General features: G+C 36.5%; 2 protein-coding genes and 1 pseudogene across 2 annotated transcripts in view; 1 reads left to right on the top strand and 2 right to left on the bottom strand.

The window, feature by feature from the left end:
• Positions 1-21,706, top strand: part of LOC102427667 (gastric triacylglycerol lipase) — a 220,920-nt gene that overhangs the window by 170,528 nt on the left and 28,686 nt on the right. The gene's annotated exons all lie outside the window — the stretch shown is intronic.
• Positions 1-21,706, bottom strand: part of RNLS (renalase, FAD dependent amine oxidase) — a 216,088-nt gene that overhangs the window by 190,020 nt on the left and 4,362 nt on the right. The window contains 1 exon segment of the mRNA XM_006096631.3: positions 20,153-20,311. Coding sequence (XP_006096693.1) covers positions 20,153-20,311 — 159 coding nt within the window.
• LOC102431492 lies at positions 346-7,769 on the bottom strand (annotated as a pseudogene).

The following is a 21,706-nucleotide window of genomic DNA, read 5'->3' as shown; positions in this document are numbered from 1 at the left end:
AAACAAGGCTACTTAGATAACAATGGAAAAGAACAACGTGTCTGTGTACATGTCTTAACTCTTTTTCATCACGATGCAATTCTTTTGCTTCATGTTGACTTTGGCGGATTCTGGCTTTTCTCAATGAAAACAGATACTTGGCCATGATCTGCAATTTAATGCTGAAACAGGATGAAACATATCCTGGAATTCCCACATATCGTTTTTTATTAGCATGTAGTATGTCATGCAAGTGACCCACTGTGTCTGACACGTTCAACCCCTTTGGCCTTCAACAAGTAGCAACAAAATGAGAAGCACATGAACCTTTCTAGACTGCTCCAAGAATTAGTCTTTTTTGTTTTGATTCATTCAAATATTTATTGAGCAGATAGGGAGATACAAAGGTGTTTAAAACCTGGTCAAAGAGGTGAGGCAAATGCACAAGTAGAAAGAAAAGTTCTCTGAACCACAGCAGTCAAAAGAAAAGTGCTTTAGGAGATAACAGTGCGATTGCCCTCAGCCTGGAAGGGGGCATGGATGAGTGGACAATCAGAAAGGGGTCTGAGATTACAATAGAAGACTTCAGTCTGGACTGTTGATGATATGCAGTATGGACTATATCTGTCTCTCCTCTTCCTCTTTCCCCATCTTTGGGCTTAATTCACCAGTAGTTCCCAGGATTGTTCCATGTGCTTTTTCTATACTTGTTTGCAATTTTGCTTTAATGTCCTCTACAAAACCAGGTCCTTTCGGTATTTTAAGTTTTTTCCTGTTTTGTTTTGTTTTTAAGGATTCTTGATCATTTGATATTGGTATTGATGGTTTTGAGTCTTTCCCATTCTGGTTTGATTTTTGTGCTTTTTTGGCTGCAGTATCTCATACAGATTTCTTTACTAGAGCTTTTTCTTCAGCTTCCTCATCCTCAAAATCATCATCATCATCATCCTCCTCCTCCTCATTAACTTCAGCAGCAGCAAATTTTACTTTTTCTGTGGAATCTCGCTACCACTTCCAGGGGCAGAACGCTTTCCAGACATACTTAGGGATTTCACATCCTCCTCCTCTTCATCTTCTGACTCTGCATCTTCCTCCACAGCTACTAGGTGCTGTCCACTGATATGTACAGGCCCTGAACCACACTTCAACCATAAGACCCCAGCCAGTGTTATTTCAAAGCCACCAAAGGAAACCATTGGCTGTACAGACATTTTCAAAGTTGCCAGTGTTACTTTCATTGGACTGCCTTCATAATTCCTTGCCTCTGCTTCAACAATGTGCAATTCAACCTTTGCACCAGCCCTTAAACTGACTGTACATAAAGATAACTGGTGCTAATTTTCATCATTATCCACCTTAAAGTGATGATCTTTGTCGGCCTTTAGTTCACAACCAAAAAGATAGTTCTGGGGCCTCAGAGGGCTCATGTCCACATCCACTGAATCGTCCCTGGGGTGGTGGCACACACTTAAGTGGGAGAGAAGGCAGACAGAGATAAAGGACTTCTGTTCCTCAGGACAGACGCGCAAGATGGAATCACACCAGGGAAGAATTAGTCTTGAGAACACATTGTACTATCGTGCACCAGAAATTAGGAAATTAGGGCAGCAAGATTTTGTTTATGAAAGAAAATATTCCTAACCTTTTTTTTTAGCTTGAGAAGACAAGTGACCCTAACAACAGCTCCTTCTTTAGCCTTATAATTTATATCTCTATATTCTAGTCAAATCTGGGTCTGGGTCAAACTGACCCGAGGCAAGGAGAAATATCTTTGTTGTGCCACTCTGAGTCAATGTATGGTACTAACAGGGACTTCCTGTCTTTGATGTTTCTCTGGAGATTCTTTATGGGGAGGAAGTCTCGGTGGCTGGCATGCCTGTCTGGTGAACATGAGGATATAGGGAATCAATGGAACCTTGCACAGTCCACTCCAAGGACATGATGAGGCATTTCTGAGGATACAGAGTTAAAGAGGGGAGAGGCACCTTTACATTTTTCTTAGGGGATAATTCATGTTACTGCTAGAGTCTCTTTCCACTGAGTTTGTAATTAATTACAAGCCTTGACTAAAGATGGATCCCCATGATAGAAAAATTCAAGGTTGCAATGAATGGAGAGCTAGCCCATCAGATTAATGTAGGCCTCCTTGATCATCCCCTCCCCCCGAGTCTTTAAACCTAATATCTTGGAATCAGCTCTGAGAATGTAAGTGTGAGGCTGAACTCAAGTATGATTACACTGTGCTGCAGGCACGCTTTGGTGAGAAGAGAAGGAAGCCCAGGGAACCACTCATGTGACCAGGAGTGAGGAGCACAGATTTCCCTTTTGGGTTCTGTTTTGGACTCATTAGGTGTACTTCGAAAAATATGCTTTTAATTGCTTTTGTTTCTCCATCTAAAAAAGACAATATAGACATCTTCCAGAAAGGGTGACATTCCCAGTTCCAGCACAAACTTATTTCTGTCACTGTGAAGTCTTACTTGGTGTGACGCCAATGATCCTGCAGTGAGGTCTGGGCATGGGGTAGAAAAAGTTAAATGATTAACTTGCCAAATTCAATTGCTAGGAAGAGATGGGGCAATTTCAAGCAGTAAAAACAGCTATGCATTTAGAAACTATTATCAGGAGCACTAGACAGCACTGCATGATGTTCTGCAAACCACAAGTGATGTCAAAGCTGCGAGGCTGCTGGGCTGCCAGAGGCTCAGCGATAATAGATGCTAAAATTACTGCTGAAGAAGCAGATTTGATTACAAAGAGACCCGAGAGCCGTGAAGCCCTTGGAAAGCTTCCCTCTGAGTTTTACAAGTAATAAGATAAACAGCATCTCCAACTGTAATCACAAAATATAATAAAAATGCTCTGGGCTCTCATAGGACTTGCAAATATATCTCCCTTGAGTGATATAAAGCCATGCCGTTCCTAATACACAACGATGAGGACAAAGTTACCACCAAATTGAGGTAATGTCTAGATGGAGACATGGACAACTCTGTAAAGAATCTTTTCAAACTGATTTTAAAAGAAGTGGACTTGTTTAAATTGACCCCAACCTGTATGCTCCCACCTCTCAAACCTTTCCCTTTATCCTCATGTCTTGGTTATACAATCTGTTAGCTCAATATTTTTAGCCTAATTTCTCATGGCATTTGATCATCTGGAGCCTTCCTCCAACCCCCAGCATCCCTCCATCCTCTACCCCATTCCCCATTCTCATCCCCAGCTCCTACTATTTCCACCCTAGGTTTTGCCCAAAATCTCTTTCTTCTCACTTGTGAAGTGGAAAGTTCAGGTAATGATAACAGTGACAAAAAATGAAAAACCTTATTGTGAATTTATTTCAATATTTTAAAAAAGCCTTCTAAAATTGGTTATTTAGGAGTTCCCCATCTTCTTCTGAAACTTCTTAAACAACACTTTATGCTTGCTTGTTATATGTTTTATAATTTAGATGGAACAATGGGTTAGCTACTGGTTGTCCAGTACAATCAAAATTATCTTTTTAAGAAATTACATCTGGTTAAGAAAGACACATTGGAGATGAAAAAGTTTAGAAAACATGTCTGTGGAAAAGCAAACCTAAAATACACAAAGACATTTATTTAACAGATAAAAATTGGTTAAAATGTACTAAATATACACAAAAATACTTTATATACCTTATAAAATATTTTAAAATTAATTATAATAAAATGCAAGGCATACCACATGTGAAGGTTTTGAATGAATTAAAATGACAACAGAAGTAATCTTTGACCACTGGGTTCCAACAAGCTAGTCTATATGAGAACCAGTTTCTAAAATAGGTCTTAGTGACCTACTGATTATATGAAATCTGAACCCTCAAATAAAATACGTATTATTTGCTTTATTGGAGACACTATACATGTTTTGCTTTCCATTGGATAAAGTGATGGGATATTAAGAATGTGATTATGAGGACATTATATTCAAAATATTTATTTTCTGTTAAGTCTGAACAATTCAAGGCACAACATACAGTGTGGTCTCTAGCCAGGCAGCCTGGGTAGGAATCCTTGCTCAGGTTCAGTCACTTACAAGCTCTGTAATTTCGGGAAAGTTACTTAACTTTTCTGTACTTCAGTTTCATCATGTAAATGGGGACAATCATGTTAGGATTGATGCTAGAATTAAATTAGTTAATATAATTAAAACACTTTTTACATGTTTATGTTTTAAACAAATGTTTATATGCTTATATGCACCTGGTCAATAGTAAGCACTATTTAAGTGTTAGCTATTCTTATTGTTTCCCCTTTCCCTTTTTTATTCGGGGAGAGAGGATATCTCTATATCCTGTTTGCCTCATTAAGAATGCCCAATGGAATAAGGAAGGACAGATATCTGCATATTTTCATCCTTTTTGACTGGTCTGTAGCAGAGATAAATTCACCCTGATATACTCTCCCTCATTTCTTTCTACCTCCAATTTCTACCAGTTTGAAGAACTAAACTTATCATTCTTCTCTGTTGTTTAACCCTGATCTTCTGCCTTTTCCCCATTTATTCCTATAATCAGCCCATAAAAAAAATAACTCTGGTAAAATTTGGATAGGAAAAAACCTTGTGAGGTATGTCTAATTATTTGGCTATCAACTAAAAGTCTGACTTACGTGAGTCTTTTCCAGGGTTCTTCTTCGTTCTAACAACCCAAAGATAATTTAAAATGTCCAGTGTAGCATATAGGTAAGCAACTCTGACAAGAACAGATGCTCTGCATTGCTTGATTTCAAAATAACAAACCAAGGTGGGCCCCCGGATGACATACAGCCACTGTAGGAGACAGCTTCAGTTCCTTAAGTGTATTTAGATGACCAGTGACTTTCAGTCTTCTTTCATGCTTTAGGTGGAAAATATCTCTATGGAAAAGATGTTCTCATATAAGAACATAAAAGAGTTTTGTTTTGAGTTTGATTTTTTTAATAAATGGTTGGAAGACAGCATGCTGCTTGTATTGTACCGTGTAGAGTACAAAATGAACATTCCAATCTTATGACCCATTGGGGCCATGGGATAATGCCATTTGGCAGCTGTTGGATAAGGCTGGTAACACTCCAGGGTGTGCTCCCCTGGACACCTCTGCTCTCTGCTTTTTTGGGTCCCTACCATTAGCAACCTGCCTGGTGATGCCCCTCTGCTGCAGCACTGTCCTTCTGTAAAGGCCCCCTTCTTAGCTAGAGCTGTTTTTCTGAACGCTGCTTCCCAGGCATTTCACAACATAATGTGTATTTTCAGTGTAGCAAACCACTAAGATGCTCCCTCTATCTTATCCCAAACTTTTATCTTCACTTTTCTAGGATGCTGACCAAAAACTTAAAGTAAACAGAGAAAGACTTTAATAAAAAGGGAACAATATAGAGTCAATATAAATTCAATAGCACAATTCATCATTGTGTTAAAGAGCTGACAGTTTAGTTCCCAGGAACTTCATTTTGTCAAAAGACATCCTTTTTTTGGCAGTTACTACCATGATATATATATATACCTAATTATAAACAATGTGAGACTTGTTTCAAGAATGAATGCACTTTAATTAATTGGCCATTTTAAATAAAAATATTTTCTTTATCAGTAGCACTAATAAATAGCAGCTAAGATGATCATTCTGAGGTATTTCAAGAATTTGAACCTATTCAGTCATTCAATAAATAATTATTAAATAAAATATTATGTGTATGGGTATATGAAATGAAGTGTCTTAAATTTAGGGTTATTATTGAGAAAAAATATATATGTCAACTACAATGCCATTGAGAAGTAATTGTAAAGTATATAGAATATGGCATGATAATTCTGTAATTACTTTCACATCAAGAATAAAAACTAAAATTTAAAACTACAGAATTCTCCAAGTATTGTAAGTAGATTTGACTCCATATTCACTTTTTATATCTATCTTATTGTGAAGTCATTTTTAAGTGCAAAAGAGTATTTTGGCACTGTTGCCTATTCAAAGCATTTTAAAGCATTTATAAAAGGGAAAAATGCTTTGCTGATCTTTTTACCTGCTTAAGCCAGAAATAAAACTATGAAATTATAAAATACATAATGGTGACTTTTAAAAACATTGAACAGTTAAACTAAAGACAGAGTTCACCGATTTATGTTGATTGCAATTAAGTAAGGGAATTAAGTTGTGCCTTTTGTGATTATTGCAAGTAGACACTTTTTTTCTTACTTCAATATAAAAAACAAGAAATTCAATGAACACTACAACTGAGGAAATTTCTAATAATAAAAGTGTTTAAAAATAGTTGTTTATTGGCTTCATGTTAGGGATAAATAGAAATTTGAAAATGTAATCCATGATTCAGAAAACTTGTCATATGTCAGTGATTAAAAATATATATATTATCCAGGCAAGAAATATTAATACCTTTTTTAACAAGCCATAAACTTTTTTGTTGAGCAGACTAAATAAAACTTCTGGATAATAACTGTTAAAAAATCCAACAATATTGCTTCAAAGACAACAAGAACTTTCAAATCCTAAATTGAGTTCTTCAAGAAACCAAAACAATAGACAACAAATGTAAATGTCATTTATATGGTAAATGACAAGAAAAGAATCATGGAAGGATTATGGTATACCAATGACAGGGTTCCAATAAATGCTTATCGGATTAAATGTATGGTATGCGTCTATGTGTATTAGTGTGTTGGAAATGAAAGGTTGAGGAGAAATGAGTGTGAGTTTTTTCATTTCATTATTTTGAAACAATGGCCCTAAAGGGCATGTCAACCCCTTGAGATAATCTTCAGAGATATCATGTCCTTAGTTCAAGACTTTCCTTTTCTGTTTACTTTTAAATTGTTTTCCCTCTCTTCACACTGATTTATGATAGCACTAAAGAACATACTCCACCTCCATGATCACTGTGCGCAAGTGGAAGTAGTTATGAAAGTGCTTCCATCTGCCAGTCTTGGCGTGTGCATTGGGATGCTATCTTGAACTTTATGAATTTGAAAAGCACTTTTTCTTTCAAATAATTAGTAGGGTTTTACAGAATTTACTAACAGACACATCCTTGGAACATTCTAAGCAAAACTAATTGCAGATAAACTAGAGTCTATCATGGTTAAAGTAAATACATTTCCAAATATCAGCATTTTGAAACTGCAAAGCAATTTTGGCTTTTCCAATTATGGGTAGGATATAAATAATCTGTGTAGGGGCAAACCCTTTTCACTATAAAGTAAAGAGAATGACCTCATTAAAAGATCTATGCCTCAGTAAGTTCCTACTCATTTCCAAGTGAATTGCTCAAAAGTTCCTTAGAACTCATTAGACTATCAGTACTTGACTCAGCAAAACTGTAGGATGTAAAGGTGCTTTCAAACTATTAGAGAAAGCAGTCAACTGGAATTATTTTTAAGAGAGGAGCGGTAAATTCCTCACAATTCCTACATGGAGTATCCCATTAGAAATGGTTATAATGTTCAATATGATTATCATTTTTAGATGAGTTATAAGCAAGTTTCATTAAAAACATTATTGTTGATGAAAATAATTACTGGGTATATTAGTTTTCTCTGGCTGCTGTAACAAATAATCATAAGCATAGTGGCTAAAAATAACACAAATGTAGTTATCTTACAGTTCTGGAGGTCAGAAGTACAAAGTAGGTCTTATGGGGGTAAAATCTGGGTGTCTGTGGGCTGTTTTCCTTCTGGGGGCTGTAGAGGAGAATCTGTTCATTGCCTTTTCTAAAGGCTGCCCACATTCCTGATTTGTAGCCCCTTTTCCTTTTCAAAGCCAGCAGTTGCATCCCTCTGAACTTTGCTCTTATCATCACATCTCATCTGCAAATGGGAGAAAAGTCCTACACAAGTTTCTGCTGTATCTCATTTAGGGGTTTTACTGTGCTAACAGAACTGCTTCATAGAAATAAAAATCATTTATGTTTGTAAAACTTCAGAAGTCATTCAGCTAGACATAAAGAAGATAGTCATCTGCTTTTCTTTAATGAGAGTTCAGTGAAAAAGCAGGATAACAGTGAAAAATGTTTTCCCTTTGTTAACTGATTTTTCCCCTCTTCGACATATGTAGGTGGATAGCAGGCGATAAGATAGTTGAAGCTAAAAAGAGTGCAAGTTGAAGAAGTCTTACTTTCTCATAATATAATCAAGTACACAGGAGATTTTTGTCATTCAATTACTAATTGGTTCATTCAAAAATATTACTTGGGACAGTGTAAGGTGGTAGAAATAGAAAGACTCATGGCACTCAAGTTTAATGGATGAAAGAGACAAAGTAATCATTATTTTTAAAAAAACACAACTATTAAATCTTGGCTTGAATATGAACCTTTCTCTTTCTTTCCTTCTCCCACCCCGAAATCCAATGTCTTCAGAATAGGTGCAAGCTTGTTAACCAAGGTGGTTTGTAAACAACAATAAAATATTTCTCTCTCACTCACCCACTTTAACATTTTATAAACACACTTTCTGACATCTTTAACTTATGAACTCATGTTCAAATAACTCACATTTTAAACAGCAATTATACACACCTGCCCTTCTTACAAACAAACCTGCCTTTTAAAAGAATCCTTTTAGGTTGGATTTTAGATTGAGAAGGGATCTTAGGGATCTAGATTTCCATGCTCTCATTTTACAGAGTTAGAAAATAAGGTCCAGTTACATTGGCATGTGCTCAATTCTATATAGAATTGTAACTATTCTAATTTAATTTAATAGTTTGTTCAGTTTTTCCATAGAAAGTAGACACCCAAAGTTCCTTTTTTCTCAAATCAGAAATTCTTGTTACATTGGCAGTGGCTGAGCAGTTGAGCCACATGGATCAGCTGTCCATCTTCTTCCTTTTTAAATATATTTTTATTGATTTTAGAGAGAGGATGGGAGAGGAAAGAAGAGGGATAGAGAGATAGAAACAGCAATGATGAAAGAGAAACATTGACTGGCTGCCTCCTACACACACCTCCTGGTCTAGGCATGTGCCCTGGCCAGAATCGAACTGTGACCTCCTGGTTTGTAAGTTGATACTCAACCACTGAGCCACACCGGCTGGGCCATATTCTTAATTGTATCACCTCTTTATGCCTAATGTCTTCAAGCACCAAGAAGTACAAAATAAAGACAGGGAAATAGTATACTGAAGCAAGCCAGATTTTCCAAAGTTTACCACTTAAGATTAAAGAAAAGTCAAAATATCAACAAACCTTTTATTAAAAATCAAAGTGATAAACTTTTATCAAAATTTCTAAAATACTTCCAAAAGTCCAAAGAAAGAAAGCACTCACCACACCCCCCTTAAGAACAATTCTTCTTTCATTTGATACCGAAAAATAAACTGATGCAAATGGCAAGACCTGAGAACTATTTGGGGAACTTTGGCTATCCATAGTCTAAAAATCACAATTTATAAAAGTGCAGATCTCTATATCTTAGCTTGTTAATGACATCATCAGACATCCTAATCTGAGTATTTGAGTTTGTGCTCAAATGAAAACTTCTACTGTTGTGATCATAATACACACTCATTTTTCAAAAAAAAAAAAAAAAGGTAAAGCACTGAGAATTAGAAGACATCGGAATTAAAAAGATGGCAGACTTTGGAGTCAGTATGTTGATTCTTCTAGTAGGTAGTTTCATAGAAAGTAGTTTTTATCTCCCTGGTCTCCCCCTATATAGTAGGGATAATACAATACGTGGTTGTTTTAAGTATTGTTGACAAGGCACGTAAAATACCGAGACTATAAAAGATGCTCATAAACTGAAGCTATTGCTATTTACTCTAGTTCCAAATTCCTAACTGGCCATGTGTTTGAAGAATGAATAGCAGCAAGGCAATGATAGGGAACTAAACCTTAGCAATAAGTACCAGACATGTAACAAATACAAATTAAATAGCAGCAACAGCAGCCTCCTTCATTGACCACTGATCATGTGCCAACACCTAGTAGGTGTTTTAATAAATTATCTTATTTAATCTCCCCAAATACCATGCTGAGGTAGGAATCATCACCTCAACTGTGCAGAAGAGGACTCAGGGAGTCAGAGAGGTTATACATAATGTGCCAAGGTCACAGAGCTAACAAGCAGTGGAGCCCAGACAAGCATGAAGGGCAGAAGAAATAACCAGAAGTTACCCTAAAGCCTAACTGTATAAAAACAACAAATTTCAGAAGCAACTAGAAGAGAAGTGCAACAGACAAATCTTCCCACTATGAGCTCCTTAAGAACTGGGACCAGGGCTCATTAACCTATGAATCTGGGACAATACCTAGAATACAGTAAGTGCTCAGTAGATGTATATGTAGTATAAGTAATTGAAATGCAATTGGCAAAGCAGGCAATAAGGAATCACATTCTCTCAAAGCAGTCTTTGTGATGACAGTACATACAAAAGATAGGACAGTAGTGAGAATGTTCATGCGTAAGGACAACAGTCACAGGTTAAAAATATCTTTATACATCTACTCAGTGATAATGACAATCGCATTCATAGAGCTTTTCCACATTATATTATTATATAAAGACTTCAATCACTGTTAGTGGCATTACCTTAAAATGTGAAGGACGATGAACATGATCACACACACACACACACACACACACACACACACACGTGTATTTTGGGGATGGCTTAAAATTCACTTGGCTGTATGTGCTCAATGGAAAAAAAAGTCTACATGAGAGAAAATCCTCTATGAAAGTTGTAAAAATAAATCAAAAGCTTGTTCTCCTTTATTCAAATAGTATTTATAATTTAAAGACTTGGCAAAATAAATTCACAATTATGTTGGATATGTACAACTGCATTTATACAAGTGAAACCTCAGGAACTTGATAGCTTGCTTTTTTTTTTGGTGGGTGGAGTGGGCTATTATGAAAACAAAGAGAACTTTGGTGTATCAGAATTTTCAAAGAAAATAGCACTTTAGCCAAACCAAAATTCCCCACAGCAACAACGTACATATAGCCACATCCAGTGACTAAATTGTGTTTATGCTTTCCTTAAGCAACAGAGTTCATTCTGACCATTTATCTACAAAGAAGTATGCCAGAAAACTGCCTATTCATTTTCTACATTCTGTTTGGTAAACAAAACATGACACATAGCAATATAAAAGAAAAATATAATCCCGGGATGCCTCTGCAGCGATTGCAGAGAAGCGCTCTAAACTGTCTGAGGCCCGTGGCGCTGGTTTTCAGATCAGCATTTAAACACTGCCCCATGCTGTTCGTCTGTGCGACCTGCAGCCTGTGGGCACCAGGCCTGGACTCAGCAGAAGGATGAGTCACAGGCGGATTGATGAAGCTATTAGCTCTTTAAGAGCCACTGGTCTTGTAAAAGAGAAGCGCATAGCAATCTTGAGAATTCGTAATTCTTGAGAATTAATAATTTCTCATTCAGATTCTGTAAAGCACCCAATTGTAGTCACGGCAAAGCAGTCTCCGGGAGCACACCGTTTCCTAGTAAAAGAGCAGAAGCTCAACCAGGAAGGCTTTATTTGAAATGTATTTACCACTGTGCTTGCATTTTTTTAGTTTACAGGTTTCCTAACATTCTCTCTTTGTCAGCTAATTCTATGCGGTGCCACATAGGAACCATGATCTTTAAATATATGAGTCTGGGTATATCTTTAGATACCCTAAAGCAGTGTAACATCCAGATGCCTGTAATGTACTTCAAGGGGGGAATCGTGTGCCATTCAGTTTTGTCCTTCCTGTACTTGGTAAGAGCAGAGATGCTGAGAAAAAGCTTGTTGAGTTACTCAATGAATGAATGAATGATTCGGCATAGTTCAGAATTTCAGAAATTTATAGAGAATGACCACTACCGCTTGGATATTGCTCCAGATATTCGATGGCTCACACTTTCACTACCTTCAGGTCTCTGCTGCTCAAAACATTTTGTCACAGACCTGCTCACACTATATACAAAATTACTTCCATTCACTTTTTATTCCCCCTATCTTGCTTCATTTTCTTTACCAACACTTTCTATTATTTCACATAGATGTTTTCTTATTTCTCCTCCTCCCACTGGAAAAGAAGCTCTTTGGAGCTTTTATCGTTTGGTTCACTGCTGCATTCAGGGTGCCCAGAACAATTTTGAGCACATAGTAGATATTCGATACAAATATATATATAAAGAAAAAAATGAGTTAAACATCTGAATAAAAGATTAATATTACCATTTAAAAAAATAAAACTGGATTTTAATTTCTCTTCTTGGAATAAAATGTCATGATTTCATATGCCAATGGCAAGTAAAATTATAAGATGCAAAAAAAATCTAACAAGTCACAGAAATGGAAAGGAAACTCTGCTTTGGGTATAGTGATTTTGCGGGGGCTAATTCATGGAAGAAATTTTAGGAGAGACCAACATTTAAATAGCTTCCTCAAAACCAACAGAGATTCCTACACTGTTAAACATAGAATGTTTTGTGCTAGCTACTCAAATACTCTCTTTCAAGTCTCTCTCTCATTCTTTTCTAGAAGCAAACATTCAAGTTAGAATGAGAAAATGTCAGACTCTGGAAATGGTACTTCGGAAGAATGATGACTGACCAGAATGTCTGGTCAGCATATAGCCATGTCTCATTCATCTGATGCAATAGAATAAAAAACTTCTCAAATGAGGTACATTTGTGAAAAAAGAAACAAATTTAGAAAAAAGCTGGTCCAATGCAGAATGGTGGTATTCCTTAATCCCGCCCTTCCTCTCTTTTAATCTTAATATTTAAAATTTCCTACTTTAGGAAGGAAGGGGGGCTGAATGAAAGAAGGTAAAGGAATTAGCCAAAGAACATATATGCATAATCAATGGACACAAACAACAGTGTGGTGATGGCCAGAGGGAAGAGGGGGTGGGGGGTGGGGACTGGGTGGGGATGGGCAAAAGGTAGGAAAATGAGGACATCTGTAATAGTGTCAACAATAAAGTAAAAAAACAAAAACAAAAAAAAACAAACCTCTACTTTAACATCAGATTTTGATTGTGGTAATACGTTCTTATTTGTGTTTAGCACATTTCATTTGAATCTTCAGAGACTTGTGCCAGAAAACAAAAATTCTTAGTTCTCAAATCTCTTCTCTCTTTAAAGTGTCTTTGCCAGCTCAGATGGGAAGAAGTTAAACTGAATTCAGTTGGTGACTCAGTTGGTGATAATGACGCAATTCAATAAATTATAGCTCTCTGTTCTTTCATCTCACCCCATCTCTAGTTCTGACATTTCTTTTTAAAGCCTTTTGGTATCAAAGAACTCTGAATTAAAAATAAATTATAAGTTCTGAAGGCAGCATTAAGAAAGGATCTTCTGTTAGAGGTGCAATCTGGAAGCCTAGTTTCAAACATATATCTATTGGCAGCATGTGTACAAGAACAAAAAAGTCAAAATAGCATCATCACTGATGCATTTATATCAGGTATGGGGAGATCACACACATTTGTGCTGGGTACAGGCACCAAAAGGTACACTGCCTCACGCCCAGCCGGCGTGGCTCAGTGGTTGAGCGTCTACCTATGAACCAGGTCACAGTTCGATTCCTAGTCAGGACACATGCCCGGGTTGTGGGCTTGATCTCCTGTGTGGGGCATGCAGGAGGCAGTCAATCAGTGATTCTCTTTCATTATTGATATTTCTCTCTCTCTCTCCCTCTCCCTTCCTCTCTGATATCAATAAAAATATATATTTAATAAGGCACACTGCCCCAGTTACTAGAGCTTGGAGAAGATCTGGATCCCACATCTGTCACTCAAGAGCTATGTGACCTCAGACAAGTTAATTTAATTTCCCTGCTTCTCACTTTCCTCTTCAATGAAATGGAGATGAAATACTTCTTGGGAGGTGGTGAGAAGAATAAACGATGCAATGTAAGTAAAGTGCTTAACAAGTATTCCCCAAATGTTCTTTGATACTGGTTCTCATCATCATCATCTGGTTATCCCTCTTACTTCTTTTTTCCCAACACAGTTCCCCAGAGGGACACAAGTAGAGGAACTGCTTCTGTCCTGCCAGGACCTACAGTGGGTGGTAAGCACAAGTAACAGTAGTGCCAGGTCACTCTAAACTCCAAGATGGGTGGGAGTCTCCTCCATTTCCACTGACGCCTGCGTTTCTGGAGAGTGGCAGAGAGGCAAACACTAGCTTGGGTTGCCTCTCAGGCACTTAGAGGAAGAATGGAAGATTAAGCAGAACCAACTCTCAGCTCATAAGCTTGCAGTCAGCCCAACGGAGCGGCTAATATCTGAAGAAGTTTAAAAAGTGAATTATTTCCCCTCCTATGGCGATGGTCTGCTAGAAAAAGCAATGAAGCATGTTACTTGATGAGGAGAAGACTTTTGTTTCCTGTGCTTTTAATAAAATTTTCAGCAAATGTCAAGGAAAATGAAGAAGTTAAACTTATTTTAGTAAAAAGAATTGGTTCCCATTTTTCCATCAATGATGATGGAAGATTCTAGAAGTTGTAGAAAGGAGGTTGAAAGTGCTTATTATGAACAATATGCTATCATTATATTCTATAGTATGCAATAAGTTATAAGTTTTTGTGGTATAGCTTACTAAAGTTCTAAGTGTCTAAGGATAGTGCATATGTTAAGATTAAAAACCTTTTAACAATGTTCCCTCCCCAAATCCTGCAAATGTTTTCTTCCTCCCAATCCAATTAGGTAGAGTTATTTACCATCTCAATGTATCCAGCCAGGTTTAAAAGGTAGATTCAGTATTTCTGGTGAATTAGGACCTCTGATGTTTGCTCAACAGATGTTCACATTCAAGGCTCAACACATTCTGCCCCTAATCCACATTTCCAGCTTTATTTCTCTAAATTCCCCACCGCAAAGCCTTTCCTCCCAGTCAGTCTATTTTCAGTCCCCACAATATAAAACAAGCATATCTATTTCCAATTTTTTGCTAAGATCCTTTTTCCTCTCCAAAGTATTCCTTCCTTTTTTCTGCCTGCCCTTCGAGACTTCAGATTGTGTCATTCATTCATTCATTCATTCATTCAGTAAATAGAGACCAAAGGCCTACCATACACGGGGCACTCAAAGGAATCCTGAGAAAACAGGGACAGGTAAGTCAGGGCTAGTTCCTGTCTTCATGCACTTTATATCCTACCACAAAGGACACACCTTACACAGTGAATTAAGTCATTCATTCATTAAGATTGTGATACTTGATAAAGTTGACAAATAGAAGAAAATGTAAAAAAGTGGGAGAAAAACAAAGTAAAGTAAATAATAGACATCAATGGAAAGGTTGAAGAAAGATAGTAGTTTTTGCAATAAATAGGTTGAATTCCCCTATCAAAAGAAACAGACTTTCCATGTTGGGTTTAGAAACTCGGCTGGGTGGTATTCTCTGAAAACATATAAGTAAACATAGGATAACACAAGGGGCATTATTCACAATCTCCACAAATACCATCAATGATTACATAATAAGGCTAATAAGAGATATGTAGGATCTTAAGATTAAAAGCTACAGAAGTGTACTGAAGGACATAGAAATACCTACATCAGTGAAGAATTGTTTGATTTTCTTGGATGCAGGGTGCACTATTGTAAAGACATTAAATCTCCCTAAATTAACACTTTAAATGTAATTCAAATCAATATTTCAACAGGAACTTTTAATGAAACCTGATTGCAGAACACACAGAAAGAAATAAAACATAGATGATTTAAGAAAACTTAAGACAAAAGTCACCACGAGGGCCTTATTCTATAGCAAAATAGCTTGCCCTGAGGAAAGGCACTTGGGGAAGAAAACCTGTTTCAGCTTTGCACTCGTAAAGCAATACTTGATAAAACTGGAAACCTAACATATCTATCCAACTGCTTTAATACTTCAAGGTAGATCCAGAGAATAGAACAGTATGCAGTAAAAATCATGACACCCATGAACATTCATTGACATTGGAAAGATATTCCTAAAATATTATAAAGTTTGAAAACAGAAAAAAATATTTTTATTTCTACCTTTAAAAATCTCAAGAAATATGTGTTTACTGGGTTCATGTCTACGAAGCTACAATTATGACTATATTTTATTTTACTTTTACTTGCAAATTTTTCATCAATAAACTATATTAATTATAAAATACAATTGAAATGGAAAAAATACATAATATTAGAAGAAAAATGATACTGAACAATTTTATGTAAATTAGTTAGAATGGGCCTAAATTTGTTTCCCTGTAATAATATGGGGTTTTGTGAATTATATTATAGTGATAGTTTTATATATATTTGATATTTCAGTCATCTTCATAGTCCTCTCCAGTAAAAATTCAGACAGGAACTGAAATATATACCGATATCCACTAGAGGGCAACATATAGCTTTGTAAATGGATGTCTCTTCATAGAAACTGAAAATGTTTAATACTCAAGAGATTTAAAGTTCTCCACACACACAGAGAAAAGAGATTAGCTCATTCCTCATACTGAGGTCATGATTGAAACTTATAAAGAGAAAGCAGATGTTTTTAACCTCTTTGTTTTAGACCCACAGGTATCGTGTCAGAATTGTTAGGACATTCTGTTAAGGCAGCGGTTCTCAACCTGTGGGTCGCGACCCCTTTGGTGGTCGAACGACCCTTTCACAGGAGTCGCTTAAGACCATCCTGCATATCAGATATTTGCATTACAATTCATAACAGTAGCAACATTACAGTTATGAAGTAGCAACGAAAATAATTTTATGGTTGGGTCACAACATGAGGAACTGTATTTAAAGGGCCAGAAGGTTGAGAACCACTGTGTTAAGGGGTTACTGGCAGAGTGGGTTATTTCATAACAAGAAAGTAAACACAGAATGATTTGCATGGGGTCCAATTCTAACTGAGACAATACAGCACCCCAAAAACCATTCCATCAATCAAATGTACCAAGTCAGTCATGCTTAAACTTTTCATCATAAAAAGTCTACATATTCCATCTTATTCCTCCACTAAAAAAAAGAAAAGAGGAAAAAAATGGTTTTTTTTCAGCATGATACATTTTTTCAGATGTTGTCAGCATTATCCTTTTTAATAGTAAGACTAAAGTATCCTCATTTTTAAAGTTATGACTATTCAAAAAATATAAGAAATCTAAAAATCATCTTAAGCAATAACCAATGTAAAAATGTTTCTGTCAAACTATTTTTGGTTGATTGAAAAATATAGATGCATATTTTTTATTTTTAAGTTTAAAAAATTTTGAAATCTTTCATATTAATAAATATATTATCATATTAGTAATCACTAGCATTCAATCACCCACAGGTAAATATATCCAAAATGTATACAGACAGTGTTTTGAGGCAACATACTTTAACTGAATGTCTGCCTTTCCGGACAACAGTATTCTTCACAAAATTGACAGAAATAGCTCCATTTAAAGATAACTAATGATTAGAGAGGGGCCTATGCAGAGAAATGGAGAAAGACAACAAAACAACAGAACCTAACAAATGAACTGATGAGAAATATATATTAGAAAAATTTTGCCAGAAAACAAAATAGTTCAACAAACCCTCAAGCAATGACCTGAAAACAGGGAAGAATTGTAAGACCTCTTTGAAAGAGTATCTCAAGGAAGGGAACAAAAGGAACGCTTTTGAAAACTACATGGATGACATGGAGAGAAGGCTAGAAAAAGAAAGTTAAAAAAATAATGCAAAGACCAAAGATGAAAATGAGTTGAGACAAAATGGCAGATATGGGAGGGAGATGCTTTATATTTTTTAAGATATTCTGAGATCATAATAAATGGACCAGAAATAATTCCTCAAGTATTAGAAGAAAACTTAGCTGAAAATAAAGGGAAAGCTGAATTTTCAAGTAAAAAATGGGATAACACGCCCCTGCAAAGGTGACACAAAACTATTATATATCTTTATGAAATTACTAGACTCAAAGATGAGTGAATAAAGGTGCCTCCAAAATAAAGTATCTCTGAAAGGCGAAAAGTAAAAAGGATGTACCAGATAAATGTAATGCAGATATATTATGAATCAAATAAAATCATTATCAAAAATCATAAAGCAAAAATTGCCCCCAACCCCAGAAAGATATAAAGAAATGCAATACTAGTAGGAGGATTAAGTTCTCTCTCTCAGCCTAATACAGTTCAAGTACTCAAAAAAATATATATATATATATATATCACACACACACATGATCTAAATAAATTTATTTTTGGAAGGCCCTTAAACATATCTCAGGTGTTATGTTTTATATGTCACTAATACAAATATTGATGAATACTTTCAAAATGCATTGTTGAAGGATCTCTCTATGTAGCTTTTAAAAACTGAAATATGTAGCCCTGGTCAGTGTGGCTGTTGATAGGAGTGTTGTCCTGTACACCAAAAGGTTGTGGGTTCGACTCCTGTTCAGGGTACATAAATAGGTTTCAGGTTCAACCCCACGTTGGGGCGAGTGGGAGAGGCAACTGATCAATGTTTCTCTGATCTCTCTCTCTCTCTCTCTCTTAAAAAAAAAATCAATGAAAATGTCCTCAATGAGAATTAAAAAAGAAATTGGAATATGTAATTTACAGCACAACTGAATACACTGACCAATAACTGTTTTAGTAAAATTTTGCAGTATGTTATTTAACAGTCTTGAAATCAATCCAGTTATTACAGACTCCATGGCAATAAATCATCCTACTTTAAAGTGACTTTGGCAACAGACTAGAAGTAGACTCATGACAAGATCTTTGACATGAGTGTTCTAATTTGCCTATAGCTACATAATAGATATCTCAATCCCTTCTATATTATTACCTCACACTGTACTAGAAAAGAAGCTATATTGTTACTGGGTGGTGTGACTGATATTTAAGGAACAGCAAATTACTTTCAAGATGTAATAAGCAGCAATTTTCTTCCTCTGAGAACAATTTCTATTACAGTTCTAAATCTCTGATCTATAAATTATATTTAATACCAGTTTTCTTTCTAATAGTGGCATAAAAGGCCATTCCTCAATCAAATTCAATGTCAGCTTTAGTCAGGCAACAAGTCAAAAGCTCCAGGCACGTCAATATCCACAGCCATTCCCACATGACCCAAGACCTTGCCCAGCAGCGCCAGGCTCTGCCTTATTTTAACTCATGGGCTTCAAGGCAAGATGAGGTGTCCTCTAGAAGTCAATGGCTTTGACGTGTCAGGCTCAATTAGACAAAATGAAAGGAGAAAAAATAGTGATGCCTGACATAGGTGGAGGCCAAGCGAACCATAGAAGAGCATTCCTTAAGAACCTAGGCCAGTGGTCGGCAAACTCATTAGTCAACAGAGCCAAATATCAACAGTACAACGATTGAAATTTCTTTTGAGAGCCAAATTTTTTAAACTTAAACTATATAGGTAGGTACACTGTTATTAACTTAATTAGGGTACTCCTAAGGCTTAGGAAGAGCCACACTCAAGGGGCCAAAGAGCTGCATGTGGCTTGCGAGCCGCAGTTTGCTGACCACTGATAGGCAATGGGAAATCTATGGAGACAGAAAGTAGATGGCAGCGTGTTTAGGGTTAGGAGCAGGGACGGGGATGGAGGGACACAGGTGATAGCTTTAGGATGTGGGGTTTCTTTTTGGGGGTTATTAAAATGGTCCAAAATTGGGGATGGGAATAGTTGCATATATTGGTGAACATATTAAATAGCATTGAAATGTACATTTTAAATGAATGAATTGTATGGTATGTGAATTATATCTTAAAGCTGTTTTTAAAAAAAGAGGGGAGAAGCTAGGTAAAAGGTGAGCCAACAAATCCCAAGCAGGGAGGAACATGAGGCTCTTCCTCAAGAGCAATCTGAGATGAGGTTCACCAGGGGTTCCCATAATCAATGCTTGTGTCAGAAAAACCTTTTCTTAGGAGCTCACAAAGAGGTTGCTCTTCTTGTAGGCTAAACTACTGAGCATCCATCAAAATGATTTACTTCTCAGAGGCAGGAGCAGTAAGAAAAGCGTTCAACTATTCACTGGTTAAGGAAAAAATTCCATTACGTGTTTCTGTTTGACCAAGACTAATACTGTGAACCAGGCCATTGTATCAGTTTATAAAACATGCAAATCAGTAGGATCCATACCCTTTGCTAAGAGAGTTAAGCTGAATTCTTGCTCTTTCAAAAACAAAATATCCCATTCCCCGAGGTAAACAAACAGCACAGGCCGAGACTCACAGTTCACGATGTCACCTTGGAGCAGCAGAATCTGAGGAACCGGCATGGTGAGCACAACAATGTCAAACTGCTCAGGGGAGCCCGTCTCCTTGGAGACTTCCCACTTGTCATTTCGCAGGTTGATCTGGGTCACACATTGTCTGAAACAGATAGCAGCACCTGTTCCAAGAGCAAAGTCATGTTCACATTAGCAGACTTTCCCATAGGAATAAATGGGGAGAGAAGGGCTGCCTACTGGATCCATTCAGGTGAATGAATGGTGCAGTTTGTCCTCTACAGCCCCTGGGGTTCCCTTTCTTTCTCACTTCAGGGGAATTCCTCTCCATCTGTCACACTTGGACCTGCCTATCAATGTCCATTCTGAGTGTGTGTGGGGTGGGAAATACTATTACAATCAATAAGGAGAGTAACCATAGCTATTTTTTATTAAGCATCTACTATATGTCAAGACTATGCCAAGCACTTAATATACATACCAATTAATTTCACAGATAAGGAAACAGATTCAGAAATGGCATACCATAATTTGAAGCTGCATCCCTCTGACTTTCAGCTCATTATCGTTGTAGAGCAAGTATATATGTTAGTAAAGGTGTTAATTCTTCTAATAACAGCAAGAAAGAGCACCACTACCTATTAAAGGAAGTATTGTTCTCTATTAAACCTGAAAAAGGTCTTTGTAAGAGAAATCCAAGTACTCATCAATGGATCGATTATCTTCATTAAGAAGAGTTAAGAGAAATACAATCTAGAATATCTTCTCATTTCATGTTCCTTCTTTACACTTGTCACACAGGTATTTTAATAATTCTTAGAGTAATTATTTGATTAATATTTTCTTCCCTTTTAATCAGTAATTAAGGCTGTTTTGTTTCAATATATAGCATATAGCATATATAGGATAATACTTGGCACATACTAATGTTTAATCAATATTTATTTAAGATGGTGATTTTCTTTTTTAAAAAAATATATTCTTATTGATTTCAGAGAGGAAGGGAGAAGGAGAAAGAGATAGAAACATCAATGATGAGAGAGAATCATTGATCAGCTGCCTCCTGCACACCCCATACTGGGGATCAAACCCGCAACCCGGGCATGTGCCTGTGACCACAATTGAACCTGGGACCCTTCAGTCTGCAGGCCGACGCTCTGTCCACTGAGCCAAACCGGCTAGGGCTAAGATGGTGATTTTCAACCTTTTGCATCTCATGCACTAATTACTGAAATTCTGTAGCATACCAGAAAAAAAATATTTTTATCAATCTGAAAAAAAAATTACAGGTATAATTTTGATTCATTCACATAAGATGGCTGTTGTTGTGTTGGCTGTTGTCATTTCTTTATTTGACAATCTAAGGGAAAAGAGGTCAGTGCCCCTGACTAAATAGTCAGGAATTGCATGTTTAAAAAAAAAATCTTGTGGCATACTGGTTGAAAATCACTGGTTTAAGAGAATGAATTATGAATCAGAAACTGAAAGATGGAATATAATTAAATCAGTAAGTCTCTTTGGTACACTAGCATTCACTTCACATTCCAGTTTTCAGAAAA

Source organism: Myotis lucifugus, unplaced genomic scaffold (assembly GCF_000147115.1).
Source record: "Myotis lucifugus unplaced genomic scaffold, Myoluc2.0 scaffold_184, whole genome shotgun sequence".
NCBI lineage: Eukaryota > Metazoa > Chordata > Mammalia > Chiroptera > Vespertilionidae > Myotis > Myotis lucifugus.
Note: the sequence above shows the minus strand (reverse complement) of the source record. Positions and strands in the feature narration are given on the sequence as shown.